General features: G+C 58.8%; 1 protein-coding gene across 8 annotated transcripts; it reads left to right on the plus strand.

Moving 5' to 3' along the window:
- Positions 1–170: 170 nt before the first annotated feature.
- Positions 171–21,222, plus strand: USP19 (ubiquitin specific peptidase 19). 8 transcript variants are annotated; one of them, XM_082289103.1, is made up of 28 exons: positions 171–286; positions 3,966–4,065; positions 4,221–4,465; positions 6,225–6,281; positions 7,365–7,493; positions 8,043–8,176; positions 8,496–8,903; positions 9,198–9,465; positions 9,595–9,751; positions 9,853–9,924; positions 10,434–10,549; positions 10,872–11,086; positions 11,371–11,572; positions 11,655–11,788; positions 11,975–12,133; positions 12,214–12,324; positions 12,488–12,598; positions 12,750–12,851; positions 13,070–13,210; positions 13,393–13,511; positions 13,737–13,874; positions 13,964–14,328; positions 14,994–15,104; positions 15,654–15,870; positions 16,179–16,331; positions 16,438–16,601; positions 16,682–16,860; positions 18,700–20,910. In XM_082289103.1, exons 3-28 carry the CDS (start codon positions 4,357–4,359, stop codon positions 18,931–18,933), a joined length of 4,305 nt encoding a protein of 1,434 aa, XP_082145229.1. In that variant the 5' UTR covers positions 171–286; positions 3,966–4,065; positions 4,221–4,356; the 3' UTR covers positions 18,934–20,910. The 8 variants fall into 8 exon arrangements, with proteins under 8 accessions (XP_082145229.1, XP_082145231.1, XP_082145235.1 ...); XM_082289109.1 differs by lacking the exon at positions 18,700–20,910 and adding an exon at positions 21,046–21,222 and having other exon boundaries at positions 234–369; XM_082289102.1 differs by having other exon boundaries at positions 234–369.
- Positions 21,223–21,545: the final 323 nt, after the last annotated feature.

The following is a 21,545-nucleotide window of genomic DNA, read 5'->3' on the forward strand; positions in this document are numbered from 1 at the left end:
CGGGGGCACAGCACACGCGGGGACCCCCACAGACCAGCGGGGCACTCCCACGGATCAAACCCGGGTCCCCCACAGGACAGACCGGGACACCCACACCGCCCCGCTCCCGTTGCTGCGGGAACGCGCCGGCACCGCCCCCGTTCCCGTGTCACGTGGCACCCCCTCCGTGTCACGTGGGCGCGCCCGGCGGCTCCCGGAAGTGCGTCACGGGCTCGGGCCTGTCTCCGTTGTCGGCCCGTTCGGAACTTCGGCGCGGCACAAACAGACCGGAGCGGCGGGCGGGGCCGTGAGTGCGGGGAGGGCCGGACCGGCCGGGCCGGGGCGGCGGCGGGGCCCGGGGACGGCGAGCGGCGCCTGGGCCAGCGCGGGGTGAGGGCCGCGGCGGCGGGCAGGGCCCGGGGGCGGTGGGAGGCCGGGATGCGGCCCGTGGTCGCGGGCGTCGGGGCGGCGGAGAGAGAGGCAGGCGGCGGATGGCGGTGGTGGCGGCCTGTGACGGGCCTGAGTGGAGAGATTGTGCGAGGCGGCAGGAGCTGGGGCGGCGGGGGCTGAGAGCGGGGCTCGGCAGGACGGGCCCAGCGCGGCAGCCCCGGGCAGGAGCCGGCGCTGTGACCTCGTGCTCTGCCCGCCGGGGCCGTTCAAACAAACACCATTCACACAGACACCGTTCACAGTCCCTTTCCCCTCCTCCGGTGCCCGAGGCCGGGCAGCAGCGCCCGGGGGGCCAGGGGCCGCTGGCTGCTGTCTTGACGCTCTCATCACTGCTCATGGCCAGCGGGTTGGAACTAGATGATCTTCAAGGTCTTCTTCCAGCACAAACCATTCTATGATCGTCCCCAGAATGGGGGAGCTGGGCCTGCCGGGTTCCTCACTCAGCACAAGGCTCACTGCTGTCATGATGCGTTGGGGGCGCAGTGATTTCCACATGGGTTGGAAGTATTTTGTGTGACAGTGCTGGCTTGAGTAGCTGCCCCGGGGGGTTCTGTGCTTGCCCTGGCTCCACCCGTGTGTCAGGTATGCCCAGAAACTCAAGTAAAAGGCAACCTTGAGCTTTGGGATTTCTGATCCCTCAGGGGAACGAGAAACAGAAGGTGACAAAAGTATTTGTGTGCAAGAGGGACGTGTTTCTGTTGACTGTATTTAGGTCATGGAGGATCTAAAAGTCCATAGGAAAAAGATGCTGTTGGGATAGCCAACCTTCTTTGCAGCTACCCCTGTAAAGGCCTTTGGGCACTGTTGGGGAGTGCTGTGGGCACGAATCAGGGAGCTCCTCCTGCCACCTGCTAAACCTGCCCCAGACACGGGGCACAAATTCCATCTCATTGAACACCTTCTGCTGTCCCTCCCCATTTGGTGCTGCTGTGGGGAGGAGTGGCCCTTCTCCTTGGCCTCTTGCTCCCTTTCCTCTGGCCAGTCAAAATATTTGCAGTCTCAGCATGAGCTGGGTTGGGAAACAGCTCTGGGGTAAGACACACTTGGGAGAAAGCCCCAGCTGGCACCTGGATCTGGTACACACCACAGCACAAAGGCAGGGAGAGCAGAGGACGGAGAGGCACCTCTGCTCCCAGCAGCAGCATGGCCAGGCTTCCCTGGCTCCGGGAAGGTTTTGTAGGAGTGCCCAGCTCATCAGGTAGTTCCCAGAGGTTCACCTGGCATCTAGCCAGAGTGGCCTTTTGCCATCTCTCCCCTACAGTGACTCCTACTGTGCCAACAGGAGTGGTGCCAAAAACCTCTGTGCCCCCGTGCACCCAAGGGCTGAACATGCTGGTTGTATGTGTGTTTCCTGGTGGCAGAAAGGCAAAAAGTCTCCTGTTTGCCTGTTCTAATCCCTGAATAACCTGTGCTTTGCCTGCACTCCTCCAAAACCTTGAGGTGCCTGTAGCAGCCTCAGGTTGCCATCAGTCTGGCAGCTGAAATGGGCAGAGCTCCAGCCTCCTTGGTTCCTGCCTGCCATGAGGAGTAACTGTCAGCAGAGCACCCAAGGGAGCTGAGCCCTCAGTGAGGCATGAGAGCAGCAGGCTTCTCTTGGAGGAGTGACAAGGAGGCACGCAACCCTGTCTCTCTTCCTCACCACTTCTTGGGCAGAGGCCTGTCCTTTCTCAGCCTCCAGGACCCTTCTCAGAGCTTGCTTTCACCCTGCCCAGCAATTACCCTGTGCCACCCCTTTGGAGGTGGAGGAAGGAGGCAATAGAGCCTCTCCTGACCCTGCATGAAGCAGTCACTGCTTCTTGTGTCCCATTTCTCATGGGATTTTCACCTTAGAGGCAAAAGAAAAACAACAAAAAACGCTTTCTCATGTTTTCTGAGCCCAGCTGAGCTTCTTCAGCGCCAGGAAGCATCTGTAGCCAACCTGTTTGGGTGTCAGTGGGGACTGGAGCTGAGTGACAGCATGCAGCTGGCATCAGAGGTCTAGCCTGGAGAATCACAGCCACGTTTCCTGCTGTGAGGGCCCTTCCCATTCCCTCTGGAGCCAGAAGTGCTTCTGCATCCTGGAGAGACCCAGTGTGTGCAGCAGCATGGGGATGACTCTGCTGCCCTCCCACAGCTCTTTGGGACTGATGCTGGACCCTGCTCAGCATCCCGGTCTCCAGGTCACTTTGGGGCTCTCCACTGCGGGTGGCAGGAGTTGTCTGTGCCAGGCAGTCAGGCTGGACTCGGCTTTTCACTTGCCTTCAGTGGCTCTTGGTTGTGAGGGCAGGTTGGCCTGAAGAGAAGTGGTTTGGATGCAGCACTTGTCATGGGGCTGGCTTTGCCAGAGCTGAGAGCAAGACCAGGCTGCTTTGCTCTCTGGGGTCCCTCTCAGTTTGTGGCTATAGCTCCACATTTGTGGCTACTTGTTGCCCCAAACATTTCTAGAACACAAATGCCCTGGCAACGGGGTGTGGTCAGTACAGGACTGGCAGCGTCCTCCCTCTGACTGAGTGTTTCCCTTGGAGGTCCCTCCTGCCACTGGCCATGCCCACGCACAGCAAGGGGTCTGTGCTTGATGCATGGGTGAAAGCAGAACTGGGTGTTCCTGAGGGGCAGCTTGCCTCCCACTGAGGGAGAGGCAGGCTCAGTGGAGCTGGACTAGGCCAAAGATGCTGTTGGGCTCGGCTCCATGTCCTCAGATGGGAGCCGGGCCGTGGGATGCGTGTGAATCAGTGCACTGGGAGCTGCGGCAGGCAGCTGGCACATGGAGGTGGGCAGGATCTGTGCAGCTGGGCCTGTCTCCCTGCTGCAAACCCCTGCAGGCTGGTGAGCACTGCCAGGGTCAGGGTGTGCAGCCGGGGCAGCAAGGGAGGAAACCTTCCCATCTCTCTGCTCTCACCACCTCCACGGAGACACCTCCAATGGGACTGTTTTCAGTGGGTTGTTTCAGTTCTGCTCTCTCAAAGCCCTGAACATTGCAGGGTGATGCTGATGAGTGCAACAGACCCCTGGGCCAGCAGCTCCCAAACCCTGTAGGGGAGCTGGCTTTGTAGGGAGGGCATGTCTGAGGGGGCAGGGGTGAGCAACCTACGTGCCCTGCTCAGCCTGCTCTTTTCCTGGGGCACGAGGAGCAGAGGTGTCCTGTTTCCAGGCCAGGCCCCGCTGACGCTGTCTGTAAACTGGCTGGGAGATAAATATTCAAGGTGCAGTCATACTGGTTAAACTCCTGGCTAGTGGGCGAAGGGGGAGGAACTCTCCTTTTGCCAGGGAGCTCTGCTCTCATCTGTCATGGGAGACTGTCTCAGGCCTGCTTCCTTCTTAGGGCGTTACTGGCTCCTATTCTGGCCCTGTTACACAGGACACTGTTTGACTGAAATAGCTGTTGCTCCAAGCTATGTGACAGGCTCCCCCAGTTGACTCTGGAGGCTCAGTTTTGCAGATCCAGGCCTCCTCATGTCCTTACCCTTGCCTGTGTCTCCAGGTGTTGTTAGCACCAGCGGCTCCTCTGGGCCAGTGTTGCTGTAGTGGGAGCCATGAGCATGACACTTGCTTTCCAGGTTTTTAATGCGTGGCACATACTGAAGACCCCCGGTTGTATGTTGGGAGCTCTGACAAGCCCATGCTTTTGGCAGTAAGCATTGTAGCAGCTGTGATGAGGTAGGTTTCCTCACTGAGTGCTGCATGGGGCTTCCCATAAACACCACGGTGAAGGTCATGTAAGTGCACTGGCCCTGAGGCAAAGAGTGGATCCTGATGCTGTTGGGCCTTTTCCACCTGCTCCTTCTGCCATGCTCGCTCTTTCCTCTCTTTAGGCCACTACTTCCTTGCCAGAGAGTTTGACCACAGAGAGTCGCCAAGATAGCTGGGCCAGGAAGAAAACGTCGCACCCCTGACCCAGACTCCATAACCGACCCCGGTGGGCTGTTTGTGTCCTCCAAACGGCTGAAAATGTCCAGCAGCACAAATGCCCCTGGCCAGAGGAGAGTGTCTCGGGGCTTGGATGATGCTACCAACAAGAAGAAGCAGAAGGATCGAGCCAATCAGGAAAGCAAGGAAGGTGAGAGCCCCTTAGCATCACTGTGGTGAGCGGGCCCGTGGTGTCTCAGCCCTGCAGCCTGGGAGCCTCGCAGCCATCTGCTGCAGGATAAGCAGATTTGACTAATCGCTTCCTGCAGCTTATGGTAACCCCTGTGATGTGGGATCTTCTTTGACACAGTGTCCTCCCTGGACCTGTAACCTCCTTCCTTTGGGCACTACTTAGCCCCAGCGATGTTAGGAAGGTTGGGTCTGTGGCCTTGTTAGCTAAAGTTCGGAGTTGGCCTTGGTGATTGTTTCTAGACTCTGCTTTTGACTGGGTGTGATCTGCCCCAATCCAGCAGGAGTGGAACTGAAACCTGTGGGTGCTCTTGCAGCTGGAGGCAATGCTGCTTCTTTCCCATCGGTTTGCTGAGGCCAGGTGTTGTGAGGCAGTGACCGGGTGTGCAGGGCCTGCGGGTGGGGCTGGTGCTTTAGCTTCTGAGTCAGGATAAGGTGTGGCTCAGGTGAAATAGTTGCTGTAGAGTAATTCCTTCTGTAACTGCCACGTATCCTTTGACAAAAATGATGCTTCAGGTGCAGGGAATGCCTGCGGGCAGGATGCCGGCAAGAGTTTCTGTGGCTCTGAAAAGCTGTTTGATTTCCATGCCTGCTCTGTTATGATTGTTGTAACCTCAAAATCACAGGGTGTTTTATAGGCCAAGGTAATTGAGTGCCTGGTGAGGTCTGTGCCAGAGCAGCCAGGCACAGTCCCTGATGCGAAATCCCACAGTGCAGAGCACAGCGTTGTGCTTTCTCTCACGTGGGAGGAGTACACCTCTTGTAGGGCCTGATTCTCTGCATCCTCTGACGTAGGGGCCTCCTTGAGGGCAGCCATGCTGCCCCCATCCCCTCTGTGAGAGGTGATGAGGGGCTGTAGATCCTCCAGGCAGTGCTACTGCTATGCTTCTCACCCTGCCAGCCCCACCGGCACCTTTGCACCAGTGGTGTGGTGGTCAGCAGAGGTTTCCTACTGGTTTGTAGCCAGTCAGGGGAGGCAGTGACAGCCCTCTGAGTATTCCTGAGTGGAGACCACAGCTCCTGTTGGCACTATTTCTCTGCTCCAGGAGAAGGTGCTGTTGTTTTGGGTGCCTTGCCTGGCAGAGCTCACTGTCCTGGGTGGGTAGAGCAGGCCTGGAGACATTTCTGGCTGTTGGAGGTATTTCTGTGGAGAGCAGGGATTAGGTGTCAGGTCAGTTTGGTTCCCCACCCTGATCTGGAAGGAAGTTTCAGATGTGGATGTTGGCAGCTTGTGCAGGAATGGAAATGTTAAAGTGCAGCTGGGCCATGTGGTTCTCTGGTTACAGCAGAATTGGTTTGAGGATGACCAAACACCAGGTTCTTTCTGTCAGATCAAGACAGGACTCCTCTATATGGCTGGGGGCTGGGGTCTGGTGCACCAAGCTGGGCCACACAGCTGAGCCTGGATGCCACAAGCTTCACAATGAGATGTGCCTCAAGAAAGCACTGCCTGCATGGTGCAGTATTGTGTTGCTCCCACTGTGGTTCTGCTTAGACTGGGATATGGTGGTATGGCTTGGAGCAGCTGTCCTGGGGCTGACTTGCTGGAAGTGTGAGAAAGCAGAGGAGGGAGATGAGCAGCACATGCAGAATGAAGGGCCTGGACACGGATTCAGGGTAGAAGGAGGTGATGTGTGAAGTTTTGGGCATCAGCTTACTGGCCTGTGTTGTGAGGTGACAGAATGACACACCTGCCTGCGCTCTGCTTCTTTGCCCACCAGTGTCTTGCCCTGAGCTCGAGCAGGCTGAGACTGCCCAGGAGAAGGACTCAGAGGAGGGTAAGTTGAGGTGTGTGCCAGCTGCCAGTGCATGGCCATGGAGTGCCCTTGCCAAGGGATCTGAAGCTCTCACCTTGTTGTCCCATGCTCTGGCATTGAGCAGAGCTAACCTGAGCACTCCTTTGCCTCAGCATTTATCTTAACAGTATGTGGCCTTCCCAGGGGTGGAGAAGGGCTGTCTGCAAGGAAGAGGCCCTGGGCATGTGGCAGGCTGCTTGCAACTCAGGTGTCATGGTGCTGTGGAGCACAGCCCTGGGACATCTCACTGCTGACACCTGCTCTGCTTCTTTGTGAGCAGGACGTCACTATGGGCTGGGAACATCCCAAGCTGTGTCACCTTGTGGGCAGCATTGGCTGGTTTCTGTCTCAGTCCAGGCCTGCTTTGAGGACAGAGTAGGACATCCTCGTGCCCCAGGGGTAGAACAAACCTGATTGAAATCAAGGTGATCAAAATCACTTTTTTGCCTTCAAGACTTCAGGGCACCACAGGGCCACACCTGGAGTCTGGCAGGCACACAAAGTTCTGCCTGCACCGGAGTATCACTGCTGCACTCTTTTTTTACCTGTTGCAGTGTACTTACCTGGCTGGCTGGCCTGCTGATGTTTCAGCCATGTTAGCCATGCTCACCTGACAGGAGTACAGTGCTTTGATGGTTGCAGCTGGGCTGCTTGGTTTGCATATGCAAAGGGGAAGTGGCAATTTTTGATTGTGGTCAGAGTCCACTTAAATCCCCCAGAGTAACTCTCTGGCTTCCTCGTTCCTTGGGAAAGCAATAATTGTTTTGTTATTGGCAGGAGCCACCCCTTCTTCCCAGCTGCCGCTGCTGCTTGTGGCAATGCCAAGAGCAGCACTGCCTTTCTGGCCTCTCTGGTTCCTACCAGGATTCATCTGCCCTGCTGCAACATGTGCTCTTGTTTGTGCCCTCTGTGACGAGGGCAGGTCCCATTTAACTGTCATGATCTCTGTTCCTGCGCTGACCTCCTTAACTGTGTGTGTGTTCAGGCTTTTGTTCCCCGGCCAAGGAGTGGGCACTTCAGGCTCATACCCCAGCAAGTGGGTGATGCTTCCCTTCCTTTTCCTAGAGCTGCTGCTGGACTGGAAGCAGAATGCCGATGAGATCATTATCAAGTTGAACTTGGGCAGTGGAGCTCTGAAGGCGGAGGACGTAGATGCTGCTTTCACTGACACAGACTGTGTGGTCAAACTACCAGGTATGGAAATAGAGCAACTGCTGCAGGCATTTCTCCATTGGGACTTGGCACAGCTCTGGGCCAAGCATGGGGTTGCAGCAGGAAGACATCAGACTTTTCCCTCAGAGGTAATGCCCTGCTGTCAGCTGGCACAGCCTCAGGCAGCAGACAGGGCTGATAGGAGAGCATTGTAGAGCTGGGGAGGGCAGGAGTTGGCCTCTGTGCCAAGTGAACAAGTGCCCACTGCTGCGCCGGTGCGTCTCTGTCCCCTGCTTGCTGGGATGGCTGAGTCAGTCCCGGGTATCCTTTGGAAAAATTACTGTGCCCCTGAGGGCAGGGAGGCCCAGGGCCTTCCCGCTGGGAAGGAGGCCAGCCAGATGTACAAAGCAAATTCAGGGAAGCTGGCTGGAGCCCTGGAAGGCTCCTGGGGTATGGTGGCAGCCTGCCTGCAGCCTTCTTGGCTCTGAATGAGTGCTTCCTTCATCCTGGGGGCAGGTGAAAGGGTGCTGTGGGTTAGGTGACAGCTGCCTGGAGCACTGCCTGAGGTACTGATTCCCCTCTGCTTTACAGACGGGCGCCAGTGGAGCTGTCAGTTCTATGAGGAGATCGAGAGCTCCTGCAGCAAGGTCCAGTGCAAGAAGGGCAACTTTCTACAGCTTGTGCTTCAGAAGAAGATCCCACTCCATAATTGGTCTTCACTTCTGGTGAGGAGGGAATGATCTGCCTTTTTAAGGGAGCTTATGGAGCCCTGGGGAGCTGGGGTGACCTCTGAGCCCCCTACTTTTGAGCTGCCCAGGGAGCAATGTGGGGCACACATGCTGTATGAGCCTGCATCCACATGCTGCATGAGCCATCTGTCACTGTCCCAGGGAGTCATATGCCTGTTTCTGCCTGCCGTGCATCTCCAGGTTCTGGAGTAGAGTCCTGGTGCAGTCTGGGAAGGGGGAGTGAGCGTGAGGATAGGAAGCCTGAAAGGTGCTGCTACCTAAATAACTTCCCACTGTGCTGCATTGCCTTTTACAGAAGAAAAGGAAAGACGGATCCAAAGAACTGGCCAAAGGGGCCGCATGCTGGGAAAATGGGAAAGAGAAAGCTGCTTCTGCGGAGTTGACCCCTGAAGAGCCGAGGGCTGAAGGCACAGAGCCACCAAGATCCCGGCGGGAGCCCTCCAACCCCAAGCGTGCTCCGGGAAGAAGTGAGGCCCTGGGAGGGAAAAGCCCAGCCAGCCCAGGGACACAGAGTGGCCCCAGCGCCAAGCGGGCAGTATACCTCAAAGTGGCTCCCACTGAAGAGGAGCTGAATGCCAGAGTCACCGGGAACACGGAGCCCAGCAAAGGGCACAGCGGGAGGGCCGGTAGCCGCCGCAATGTCAGAGCCAGCCAGGTCGATGCACCCGCGGCCCTTGCAGACCTCTCACTGCCACTGGAGAAGGTACCTGGGGACCTGGCTGGACCTGGGTACCCCTGCTTCCTCAGCCCTGTGCAGGGGATGCAGGACCCATCCCTGACCATGGGGATGTGGTGGGCTCCGTGATGCTGAGGGCTGACAGGAGGACCTGTGGTGGAGGAGCGGGTGAAGTGAGGACCCTGCAGTTGCTGGGCTGTGGTGCTAATGGGGCTGAGCTGGCATGGGATGTGTGGGGGAAGCAGGTGGTATGGAGCTGTGCCTTAGGGCACCCCAGGGGTGACAGTGTCTGTGTGTCACTGTGTCTTTCTGTATTGAAAGGCTGTGGTTTTGGCCAAGGAGACTGTTCCAGTGGAGATGCCACCTCTTGCAGCTACCACGGAGGTGTTCCCCCACCGTGTTGCCACCTGTGTTGAGAAGAGAGTCCTGCAGCCAGGCAGCCCTGCTGAGGCCTTGCGGAGCCGGGACTGCCTGCCTGTCTTGGGAGAGAGCTCTAAGGCCATCCCAGTGGGCACCCCTCCCATGGGCAGAGATGGTGAGAAGAGGGACTGGTCCAAGGATGATGTGGCTCTGGAAGCAGCAGCTGATGGTGAGTGGCCAGAGCCTATGGAGTGAGCCTGGTCAGGAAGGTCCATCTGCTCAGGACCTTTCCTGGGTCAGCTTGCAGCCTCAGCATGCAAGGAAGATAACCTTTCTCTCCATGGCTTTCCTTGCTCAGAGCCAGAACCTTTTGTAAGCCTGACCTTTGTCAAGAATGACTCATATGAGAAGGGCAATGATCTGGTGGTGGTGCATGTCTATGTGAAAGAGATCCACAAGGAGACATCCAAGGTGTTGTTCCGGGAGCAAGACTTCACGCTCGTGTTTCAGACGAGGTACAAGTTTGTCTCGGGATGATTCCAGGCTACTGCAGAGCTCCTGATTGTGGCTGGGCTACTTCTTTGTTCACCTCTGCTCACTCCCAATTTCTCTGCAGTGATATGAACTTCCTTCGTCTCCATCCTGGCTGTGGGCCCCACACGGTGTTCCGGTGGCAGGTGAAGCTCAGGTATGACTCCTGTCCTAACCCACACCAGGACAAAGGAGGTGAGAGTGCAGTGCTAGAACAGGAACCAGTCCCAGCTGGCGGTTCTGTGCAGGGAATGCTCATTTCTACATCTGGAGGTTTCAGTTACAACATGCTGCACTAGTGCCCTGAGCCTGGTCTGCCTTGGCTGTGTGCTGGCTTGCAGGGGAAGAAATCCCAGTGCCTCCTTGCCTGCAGTTCACCCCAGACTGTTCTAGAGCTCCTGGGGACAGCCAGACCAGCCTGTGTGTCCTTTGGGTGGGATATGCAGCAGGAGGCAGCCAAGCAGAATGGATGTCAGAAAAGGGGCGCTTTGTGTGTTCAGTGTGGCCAGGCTTGAGGGTTTCCACCCTGCTTTGCCGGGCTACCTCAGGATCAGTGCTAGCAGGGTTCTTACTGCCTGGAGAGCGTGGCTCTGCCATGCAAAGGCCTTGGCATGTCTGAGACTGCGGCGGGTCTGGGGCACCTCTGACTTGCTGCATGCCTTACAGGAACCTCATTGAGCCAGACCAGTGCACGTACAACTTCACGGTGTCTCGCATTGATGTCTGCCTGAAGAAACGCCAGAGCCAGCGCTGGGGAGGGCTAGAGGCTCCAGCCACACGAGGTCTGCACCCTGCCTTCTTGTCCTGCCTGCCTGCTGCACCGCAGTGGGGCATGGGCCCTCCTCACCACTCCCAGCTGCCAGCTGGTGCCAGATCCTCTGGCATGGGATTGTGGGGAAGTAGAGGGGCTGAGTGGGTGCAAGTAGGAGGGATGTGAGGCAGAGTGTGAGCCAAGTGATAGGGGAAGGGCACTGCTGTTTCCCTTGCTCACGGGAAAGAGGGGTAGAAGAGAGCCTGTGTGCAAGTGTGGACTGAGCAGTTCAGCCCCACTGTGGGCAGCGCGTGGTGCTGCTAACCACAGGCCCACCCTTCCCCCTTTTTAAGGTGCAGTGGGTGGTGCAAAGGTTGCCATGCCTACAGGCCCTACCCCTCTGGATAAGAACCCTCCGGGCAGTAACCAGCACCCCCTCTCCAGCAAGGAAGAGGCCCGAACCAGTGACAAAGAGAAGCCGCGTGTGGAAGATGGGGCTCTGGATGGCGTGGCAGCCCGTACGGCCCCAGAGCACGTGGCAGTGAAGCAAGAGCCACATATTCCTTCGGTGAGTGTGGCCACAATGGATCTGACCTGGATAGGGGAAAGAGGGACACCTCCTCAGTGTCACTCTGGAGGCTGGCAAAGTATTCCTGGAGGAGGAGGCAGTGCTCCTCAGTCATAGTTGGCAGGATTAGGGACAGCTGTTGGCCTGTCTGTCCCAGTCCAAGTGGGAGATGGTGTGATGGCTCCAGCCCTCTCTGGAGAGTTTCTTGGGCTTTTGAGTTCCTCTGGTGTTCCCAGAGAGACTCCCTGAGTGCCGCACCCTCACACCTGCCTCTGCTTTGGCAGCCCAAACCGACGTGTATGGTGCCACCAATGACACACAGCCCAGTGAGTGCCGAGAGTGTGGAGGATGATGAGGATGAGGATGAGAAGAAGAAGGTCTGCCTGCCCGGCTTCACAGGGCTGGTGAACCTGGGCAACACCTGTTTCATGAACAGTGTCATTCAGTCCCTGTCCAACACCCGGGAGCTGCGTGACTACTTCCATGGTGAGCCCACACTGGGAGCACAGCAGAGCTTGGCCACTCAGATGATGAAGCCAGCCACCCTGAGCTCCTGCATTTCTTACAGATCGGTCCTTTGAGTCAGAAATCAACTACAACAACCCGCTGGGGACGGGCGGGCGCCTGGCCATCGGCTTCGCCATGCTGCTCAGAGCACTGTGGAAGGGCACACACCACGCCTTCCAGCCCTCTAAACTGAAGGTAGGGCTCCTGGCACTGGTGCTCAGCAGGAAGTGCTGTGGGTTCCCAGCATTCCTCTGTGGGCACCTGGCTGCCCTGCAAGTGCCACAGAGAGCTGTGGGTGTGGGTGCAGCCAGGGTTTGTGCGTGGGGCAAGCAGTGCTACCAGGGGTCTGCTGGCCAGCACTGACGACTGTGCTCCCCACAGGCAATTGTAGCCAGCAAGGCCAGCCAGTTCACTGGCTATGCCCAGCATGATGCTCAGGAGTTCATGGCCTTCCTGCTTGATGGCCTGCATGAGGACCTCAACCGCATCCAGAACAAGCCCTACACAGAGACTGTTGACTCGGATGGGAGGCCTGATGAGGTGAGGGTGTTCCACCCCCAGAATTACTGGGAGAGCAGCCTGGGTGGTTTAGTGAGGTGCCAAGCCTTTTATTCCTGCAGGTGGTAGCTGAGGAGGCTTGGCAACGACACAAGATGAGGAACGACTCGTTCATAGTAGACCTCTTCCAGGGCCAGTACAAATCCAAGCTTGTGTGCCCGGTGTGCTCCAAGGTACGGCAGCCCTGGAAGTTCTGTCCCTGTCCTGGCTGTGCAGAATCAGACTCCTGACCCTCAGAGAGCACAGGTCACAGGGCAAGGCTGGATCTTGGGTCCACTGGATCTGCTGCTCAGCCACAAGAACTTCCCACAACTGAGTGTGCGTTTGTATCTGCAGGTGTCTATTACATTTGACCCCTTCCTGTACCTCCCCGTGCCCCTCCCACAGAAGCAAAAGGTGCTGACTGTCTACTATTTTGCAAAGGAGCCACACAAGAAACCAGTCAAGGTAAAGGATACTTTCTACCCTGGGGAGGGAGCCTGAGAATGCTCCTGGAGGTGCCCCAGGCAGTTGGTCATGTGCCAACTGGCTAAGCCCTGTGTTAAGTAAGGGCATGCCTTAGTGTGGTGTGACTAATGTGGCACTTTCTCGGTGGCAGTTTCTCGTGAGTATCAGCAAGGAGAACTCCAGTGCCATGGAGGTACTTGACTCAGTGGCCCACAGCGTGCGCGTGAAACCAGAGAACCTGCGCCTGGCAGAGGTGAGAGTGCTGGGCAGATACCTGCTCTGGAGGGTTAGGCCGCTATAGTAGGGCCTGGGATGTCCATCTTTCCCTTTTGTGAGGTGGCGAGCTGAGCACAGCATCCTTGAGCTGCTGCTCTTCCCACAGCTCACTGTGAGGCTGAGGTCTGTGGCTCTCTGAGGAGAGGACACATAGGGCAGCCCTCACACGGCCATGCTCCACTGCCTTCCTGGCAGGTGATCAAGAATCACTTCCACCGCATGTTCCTGCCGTCTAACTCGCTAGACACGGTCTCGCCGACGGACCTGCTGCTTTGCTTTGAGGTGCTGTCCCCAGAGCTGGCCAAGGAGCGCGTGGTGGAGCTTCAGGTCCAGCAGGTAAGAAAGCATATTGGGACTACTGGGAGGGATGCAGGAAGGCTGAGCCCTAAGTGGGACTGAGCAGGAGTGGCAGAACTGCACACAAGGGCGATTAGCTACACTGATGCCCACTGAGGCTGCCTTGTCCTGCCCCGGTCTGTCCTTGCCCTTCCCTGTCCAATGGGTCCTTTCTCCTGCAGCGCCCGCAGGTGCCCAGTGGCCCTGTTGCCAAGTGTGCAGCCTGCCAGAAGAAGCAGCTGCCAGAGGATGAGAAGCTCAAGCGCTGCACAAGATGCTATAGAGTCGGTTACTGCAACGTGTGAGTTGGCTTGGTGCCTGGCAGGAAGGGAGGGTCTCCTGCTGTGAAGGGCTGGATGGAAAAGCTCTTCTTGCTGGGAGAAGGTGGGATGGGTCTGCCCTTTGGGATGGAGCCAGCTGAACTCCCGGTGCTCCCCTTGTCCCCAGCACACCCCTCTGGCCCTGCACTGCTCCTTCCCAGGCTGTTCAAGGATGCTGAGTTCAGCAGGCACTGTATGTGTTACAGGGCATGTCAGAAAACACACTGGCCAGACCACAAGGCTTCATGCCGTCCCGAGAACATCGGTTTCCCCTTCCTCATCAGCGTGCCCGAGTCCCGCCTCACCTACGCCCGCCTGGCCCAGCTGCTGGAGGGCTATGCAAGGTGAGAGTCCAGGGAAGGAAGGTGCTTCTGCCCTGGAGCTGAGCTCAGCCCTGTGTCTGGCCAGCTCTAAATCCCACCTCCTTGCCCAGGTACTCAGTCAGCGTGTTCCAGCCTCCATTCCAGTTGGGCCGGATGTCACCCGAGCAGGGGCTGCAGCCTCTGCACTCAGACAAGCTGGAGCCCCTGGCCAAGAGCAGCTGTGCAGCAGCCACCTCCACCCCTGAGCTGGGAGATGGGGACAGGGCTTCCAGCCTCCTGCAGGAGCCCCCACTCTCACCAGCTGGGCCTGAGCTGCACCCAGAGACGGGGGATACTACCACTGTCCGAAGCAAGGTCCTGACAGCCAGGAGTTCCCTGCTGAGCTTGGATTCAGGGTTCTCTGAGCACATGGAGTCGCAGGATGACAGCTGTTGTGAGAAAGAGCCGTCCTATGAGAGAGCTCTCAAGCCAGAAGGTAAGAGGTGCTGAAGTGCTAACTGTGTCTGTGCCAGGAGCTCAGGCAATTCTCCCTCCTTGGGGTGACCTCCCACCACAGCATCACTTCTCTTGTGAGCTTGGTCTGGAGACTCTTGGGAACACAGATGAGGCCCTGGGAGCTTTGTTTTGGCAGTGCTGCCTCACCTGAAATGCCTACCTACCCACGCTCTGCCGTGCCCTGGCAAAGCCCAGGGTGTAGAGCAGAGACCTGATGAGGAAAGAGGCTGGAGCGCTGTGTTGCTGTGGGAGAGGTGGGAAGGCAGGGGCGGGCAGAAGCCTTGAGTCCTGTGGGAGCAAGGCAGAGCTGGTGCTGGCTGAGCCCCTGGGGGCTGTGAGCAAAGCACTTCCCTCGCTCTGACTCAGCTGCATGGGACCAGCCTCTCTCGGTCGGCTGCCTGGCTGTCACGTTTCCAGACATTCGTCTCAGGATGGCAGCAATGTGCAGTGAAGGGGCAAGGCAGGCAGAGGAGCACAGCTTGCCAGGGGCAGGCGCCTGCTAAAAATAGTCAAGGACACGGGCACGTGGTTGTGTCCCTTCAAGGCCGTAGCATGTGAGGTGGGGGTGGGGGTGCTGCAAATTCTTGGCCCCTACGCAGGGCAGACAGGCAGTACCAGCACAAATCTGTCCCTGCCTGTTCACAGCTGCCATCCCTGGGTACCAACACACTCCAGACTCACTGAATGCCCGCGCCACACAGTTCTACATCACTAAGATCGATGCTGCCAACCGAGAGCACAAGCTGGAAGATAAAGGTGAGCCAGAGCCCTGTAAAGTGCCACCTTCATCCCTTACCACCTCTGGCAGGGTAGTGGATCTGCCTGGCAAGGGTGCCAGAGCCTGCCTGGCACAAGGTGAACCCAGGTGTGATGGTGGCCCACACTGAACAGTGAAAGCTGCACCTGACAGGGGAAGGAGGGGCTCTGCTGCACAGAGCCTCTGCCTAGAAGCTCTTCTTGGGCATGACATTCCTGCTCTCCTCAGCAAATAAGCCAATTCCTTCCAACCTCATGTATTCTCAGAGGGTCTGTGATCTCTGGGTCGTTTCTTTGTTTGAGTGGAATGCCCACACCCATCTGGCTGTTTGTGAGGGTGCTGCTGACGAGAGGGCTGTGCCAGTGTTGAGCCCTGCAGGCTGAGGGGCTCTGCTGCCCCAGCATGGTGAACCTAGCCAGGGGGCACCTGTCCCTTTCTGGAAGCACTTTTTGATTTCTGTATCTAACTGGGATGGGCAAGATTGCTCCAGCAAGGTGGCCTGCTCCAACCTGGTAGAGTATGTGTGTGACGTCTGTGCCCCTTCACAGGTGACACCCCCCTGGATCTGACAGACGACTGCTCCCTTGCCCTGGTGTGGAAGAACAACGAGCGCCTCAAGGAATTCGTGTTGGTAGAATCCAAGGAGTTGGAGTGTGTGGAGGACCCAGGCTCAGCCAGCGAAGCAGCCCGGGCTGGCCACTTCACCCTGGAGCAGTGCCTCAATCTCTTCACCAAGCCCGAAGTCCTGGCCCCAGAGGAAGCATGGTGAGGAAGGCCGCAGGGCGGGTTCCAGCCAGCAGCAGCAGGGTTTCCCGGGAGCTACCTGGGCCTGCACACTGTTTCTACTGGCAGCCAGGAACGATGGGCTGGCCCTCCCTGTGCACTGGGAAGGGCTAAGCCAGCAGGGAGCAAAGGTAGTGCTCTGTAGGACTGTGCTGGCCTGCCCTTGACAGAGGAGGCTGGGCCCTCCGACATACCCTCTGCCAGCCCTGCATGTGGGGACCCTGGGGCTGAGCTGGGCTGGAAGAACTGAGGCTCTCCCCACACCAGTAACAAGCGCACTCTTCCCCTAGGTACTGCCCCAAGTGCAAGCAGCACCGTGAGGCTTCCAAGCAGCTGATGTTATGGCGGCTGCCCAACGTCCTCATCATCCAGCTCAAGCGCTTCTCCTTCCGCAGCTTTATTTGGAGGGACAAGATCAATGACATGGTGGACTTTCCCGTCCGGTGAGAGCCTGGGGACGATGTGCCTGGGTTGGCACTGCCTCTGCTGACCTGCAGTCCGGCCTGCATAACACTGATCACCCTTGATGGTCACCATGTCTCTCCACAGGAGCCTGGACCTGAGCAAATTCTGCATTGGTCGGAAGGGTGAGCAGCAGCTGCCTATGTATGACCTGTATGCTGTGATCAACCACTATGGAGGCATGATTGGAGGGCACTACACAGCATACGCCCGCCTGCCCAACGACAAGAACAGCCAACGCAGCGACGTAGGTGAGGATCTGTCACCCTCACCACCCCCCTGCTCCTGCAGCCGTGGTTTGTCTGCTTGCTTAACCCTTCGTCCTTCTCAGGCTGGCGGCTCTTTGACGACAGCACAGTCACCACAGTGGATGAGAGCCAGGTGGTGACCAGATACGCATATGTCCTCTTCTACCGCCGGAGGAACTCTCCTGTGGAGAGACCCCTGCCAGGGCATCCCTCAGACCACCGCACTGAGCGCACCCCCTCTGCTGAAGCCGCTGCAAGCCAGGTGAGCACTTGCGTCCCTTTCGGCACTGTTGGAGCCACAGAGCCTTTAAATGTGCTCAGGAGCCCACATGCAGGGCCTGCCCATCTTTGCCTGCACCCAGAGAGCATGGTGCAGTGCCTGCACCCCTTTGGTACCAAAGAGCTTGTGCCGGCTGGGCGTTGGAGCCTGTCTTGCCTCATTCTCACTGTGAGCTTGGGACAGTCCCTGTCCTGAGGGATCACAGGAGAGCTGGTTTTGGTCATCAGTGTGGAATTGCTGGTGGGAGGGCACTGGTAGAAGAAGGGGCACAGCCTTGCCGGAGTCTGCACTAGAGGAGTGGTTGCGAGCAGTGCAGTAGGATCTGGTTGTGCCAGAGAGCAGTAAGAACTTGCTCTCCAGAGCCGCTTTTGAGGCAGGGTGGGGGACACTTTCTGCTGGGGCCCAACTCAGGGCCAAGCCAAGTGCAAAAAAGGTAAATACCAGTGCTGAGCCAGAGGCCTGGCAGCCTTCACAGGGTGCTCTAGAGAAACCTGCCAGAGCGTGCTCTGTTGCTGGGTGGCCTGGGAGGGAGGGACTGGGGGTGGGCCAGATGGCAGGGTGCTTTCAGAATGCAGTGGTAGGGCATGGTTACACTGATCTTTGTGTGAAAGTCAGGAAGGCTGAGGCTGGGGCATAGTGTGGTGCCCACCTGGTCAGACCCCCTGCATCGTTGTGCTGCAGACTTTCCCTCCATGCTCAGCACCTCTGCAGGCCCACAGAGTCTGAGGACAATGCTCAGTTCATCTCCAGCGTGACTGCACATGTATGCCCTGAGAGGCCCTTCTGGCCTGGCCTCCCTGCCCTTCTGGCTCATGCTCCCCTTGACCCAGTGCTGGTTAGGCATCGCAGTTCTGCCCTCTTGCCTGGGGACAGAAGCTGGCTGTCTCTGAGGCTGGGGGGGCTGTCTGGCATCTTGGTGTCTGCCTGCCTGGGCTGTTCCTGCCCTGGGGGGCTGTGCGTGTCCTGGAGCAGCTCCACTCACTGGGGGCAGCCTGAGCAATGAGAAGGCTGTACTGCTTTTTGCACACTGGTGGTGAGAGCCTTCAGGGGCCTAACTGGCCCTGTGGCTCACTGTATGCCCCATGGCGCTGGGGTTCATCAGGTTGCTCTGTAGCACTGGGGCTCATTGGGCCCCTGGCAGCACCGGTTCCCCTGCGGTAATGGGATGCATTGGATCCCAGTGGGGCTCAGCAGGTCCCCAAGCACCCTGGACCACCTGCACCCTCCCTGGCACTGGGTGCCCTCCAGAGACCTGCGCCCTAACTGCTCTGCACGATCACCGACATGAAGGGCCAAGCTGTGGTTGGCTGCTTGTGGAAAATCCTCCTGGAAGCTGGGCTACGATTGGTTGTCAGAGCATTCCTACCTACCAAAGCAGAGCTGTGACTGGCTGTACTGGCACTGCGCCTCCTGCTCCTGCTGCTCCAGCTGGCTGTGGATTGGCTGTCATGTGAAAGATCCTGTTGGGATCACAGAAGCTGGGCTGTGATTGGCTGCTGCCTGCTCCCTTGCCTCCTGGACCCACCAATGCAAGTGCATCTGCTCCATCAGGATCCAGCTGCTGGCTTCACTCCCTGCGGTCCTGTGAAGACCCTGCCTGGTAGCTGCCCATGCTCCCTCCCACAGAGCCACCCACCGGAGCCCCACACACCAGAGACCCCGAAGAGCCGCGGGGGCGGGTGCGACCGCGATGGTGCTGCATGGGGAGGCGGGCTGGCTGGGCACGGGGCTGGGCTTGCAGGCAGCCGCCTGCCCCGGGGGATGGCGAGGGGTGTTGCCCGTTGTGTTCTCCAAGTGCTGACGCAGGTTTCCACATCGCAGGCTTCTCTGATCTGGCAGGAACTGGAGGCTGAAGAACAAGAGCTACAGCTTGAGGCGCCCCAAAGGCCTGCAAGAAACTCCTGGAGGCCCCGTGGCCAGAAGCGGAGTCCAGGCACCCCCCCGCACCCAGATGAAGGCTGCGTCAGATACTTTGTCCTGGCCACCACGGCCGCAATTGTGGCTCTCTTCCTGAACGTCTTCTACCCACTCATTTACCAGCCCCGCTGGAGATAGGCCCAGGCGCGTGGCCAGCTGCGGGAGCAGGGCCGCCAGGGCACGCGCCGTCCTAGGATGCTATGAGAGCAGGACAGAAGACGCTGGGAAAGATTCGCCAAGGGAAGCATGGGGCTGTCGGCTCCTGCCTGTCTGCTCTGGCATCTCCTGTGCCAGCTGGCAGGCCTATGTGGCCAGCCTGCTGCCTTGCCAAGGCACAGCCGAGAACCCGGAGCTCCTTTGCCCTTCTTTTGCTGCCCACTGGGAGTGAGGCAGACTTCATGACTACCTGCTGCTCAAGAAGGGATGTTGCTGCTGCAGTGAAACTGGGACCTGAGAGCCCCACGGGCATGTCAGCCATCTCTGCTTGGCTCCCAAGAAGGAAGTGGAGACCTGCCGAGAGGCTGCAGCAAGGGCAGGATGCCCTGACATGGGCCCTGGCTGGCCACCTCTCTCAGCTGTGCTGCTGCAGGAGCCTTGAGCACCCCTAGAGCTGGGGCTACCCATGGTCCTTGGCCAGCCCAGTCTCTCCTGCCAGCCTCCTGCTGAGCCTCCTGGTGCCAGCTGCTTGTGCACTGGGAGTGGTGTGTGCCGCACTCCTGTGCTGGGGCTGGACAGGCTTGTCACCTAGGGCTTGTGTGCTTCCCTGCTCAGCCCTGGACAGCTGCTGGAGAGCCTGGCAATCCAGACTGGGGTGCCTGTGGTGAGCACTCATCTCTGTGGGCCACTGCTTCCCAACAGTCCCTGGGGCTATGTGCTGGCAGCATCTGGGGGAGTTGGTCTGTTCAGAGCAGTGTGGTGCAGCACCTCATTTGCAAGGACAGCAGCTGCCCATGCTGCAGGAGAGGCATGGGGTCAGGGAGCACAGGTATGACCATAGTGCGTTAATAAAGCCAGGTTTTCCAAAGAGATGCAGCGTTCCTGTCCTGTGTGCTGGGACTCCCACACAGAGGCGGGGACTCCACACTGGGGTCCCCTGAGGCCACTCTGTGACCCAGCTGGCACCAGGACCATCCCTTGGGCTTTGCTGGGTGCCTGGTGCACCCTGTGTGGCAGCAGGCTCAGGGGAGAGCTCTGCCTGCCCATGCCATGGGGCACGGGCTGGGCTCTAGTCCCAGCTGTGGAGTGGTAGCCTCGCGGGACACGTGCAGGGCGTGGGGAGCCCAGCAGGGCCAAGAGCAGGCAGTCCCCTGGGGCTGGGGCACAGGCGGCAGCTCGAACAGTGTCTGACATTGAGACGTGTTGCCCTTGGCTGAGCGTGGCTCAGACAGCTCTGGCGTATTTGGGTGTGAGAGGTAACTTCAGAGCCCTGTGACTTTCTTTTCTGTCTCTGCTGCTGTGCCCTCAGCTGGCTTGGGAGGGATGCTTGGCAGTGAAGGGGTTCATCTGTGTTTTAGGCTGGGGCCGGAGCTGGACTCCCCCTACCTCTGTCCCACACCCTTCCTCCACGTGCTGAGGTTTACTCCCCTCCCAAGCAGGTCCCAGCCAGGGAGCTCGGCAGGGCTGTGCCGTGGTCATGAGGTGCCTGTCCTGGAACAGTTGCCTCATTGTCTACAGCCCTGGGTCTCGGTGGCTTCCCCCGCTCACCCGTGGTGCTGGCCTCGTGGGTCTGAGTCAGTGCCCGGCGCCAGTGGGCTGACCTCTGCTCCAGCTGGTGCTGGTGCCCCAGGCTTGGGGCCCACAAGCTGCTGCCTGCACCTGCCTGCCCTCACTGGCGGTGGGTGGCCAGCAGCGAGGCCTGACAAGGTGCTCTCAGCCCTGGAAATTCCCTCTGGCCCTGCACTGTTCCTCAGACCTCTGGCAGGCTCTGGCAGCCTGCCTGTGGCCCGTCACTGCCACCCATGCTGGGGTGCAGGGCTCTGCTCTGACTGGCACTGGCTGAGCAGCCTGGCTCTCCTGCTGGGCTGGAGGGGCTGCCTCCAGGAGCCCTGGGCACGATGCTTCCCTCTGCCCTGCTGTGGGGTTTGCCACCAGCTTCTGCTCTCTAAGCCCAGGGGCTGCACATTCTGCACGTGGGGTCCCTACCCTGAGGGGCTGTGTCTCCCCAGGCACCCCTCTAGCCCTCCAGGAGCAGGGAGGGAGATGGGTGGGCGGGGTGCAAGTCTCCCTCTCATGCCCACCTTCTGCTTGCAGGGACTGCCCCCGGTGCCGTTCGGATCTGGCCTGGCCCCCGAAGGAGCCTCGCCGCTGGCTGCGGAAGGCCTCCCTGAGCGTTTCGCCAGCCCCGCCGAGCGCCCAGCCCCCTCCTACAGCAGCATGGAAGAAGTCGACTAGGGTGTTGTGGGGGGCCTGGCCTGGGGCTGTGGGCCAGGCCGGGCACTGGAGGGATGGGGGGTTGGGGGAGGGGGTTGGGGTTTGTCCTGCGCTCATTAAACTCTCTGAACTCCACTCGCCTCTGCTGCCTGCTATCTCTCGGGCCCCTGGTGAGCCAGGGCACCATGCCCCAGTCTGCTGTTGGGACGCCCAGCACCCTGCTGCCCCAGGTGTCCTCGTGCTCCAGTGTTCCTTGGTGTGACTTGGTGCTGGGTATTCCCTAAGATCCCTCAGGGACCGGTGTTTCTTGGTGCTATTGCCAGGTGTACTCCACAGCAGTGGGGGACACAGTGTCCCCCGGTGCCTGCTGCCTCTCTGCG

This window comes from Coloeus monedula (assembly GCF_965178545.1).
Source record: "Coloeus monedula genome assembly, chromosome: 11".
NCBI classification, from domain to species: Eukaryota; Metazoa; Chordata; class Aves; order Passeriformes; family Corvidae; genus Coloeus; species Coloeus monedula.

Bases quoted from the DNA above. Each gene is read 5' to 3' on its own strand.
- USP19 (XM_082289103.1), top strand. From the start codon at position 4,357: ATGTCCAGCAGCACAAATGCCCCTGGCCAGAGGAGAGTGTCTCGGGGC. The intron at 12,852-13,069 runs GTGAGAGTGCTG...CCTTCCTGGCAG, and splicing joins AGAACCTGCGCCTGGCAGAG to GTGATCAAGAATCACTTCCA. The intron at 16,602-16,681 runs GTGAGGATCTGT...CGTCCTTCTCAG, and splicing joins CAGCCAACGCAGCGACGTAG to GCTGGCGGCTCTTTGACGAC.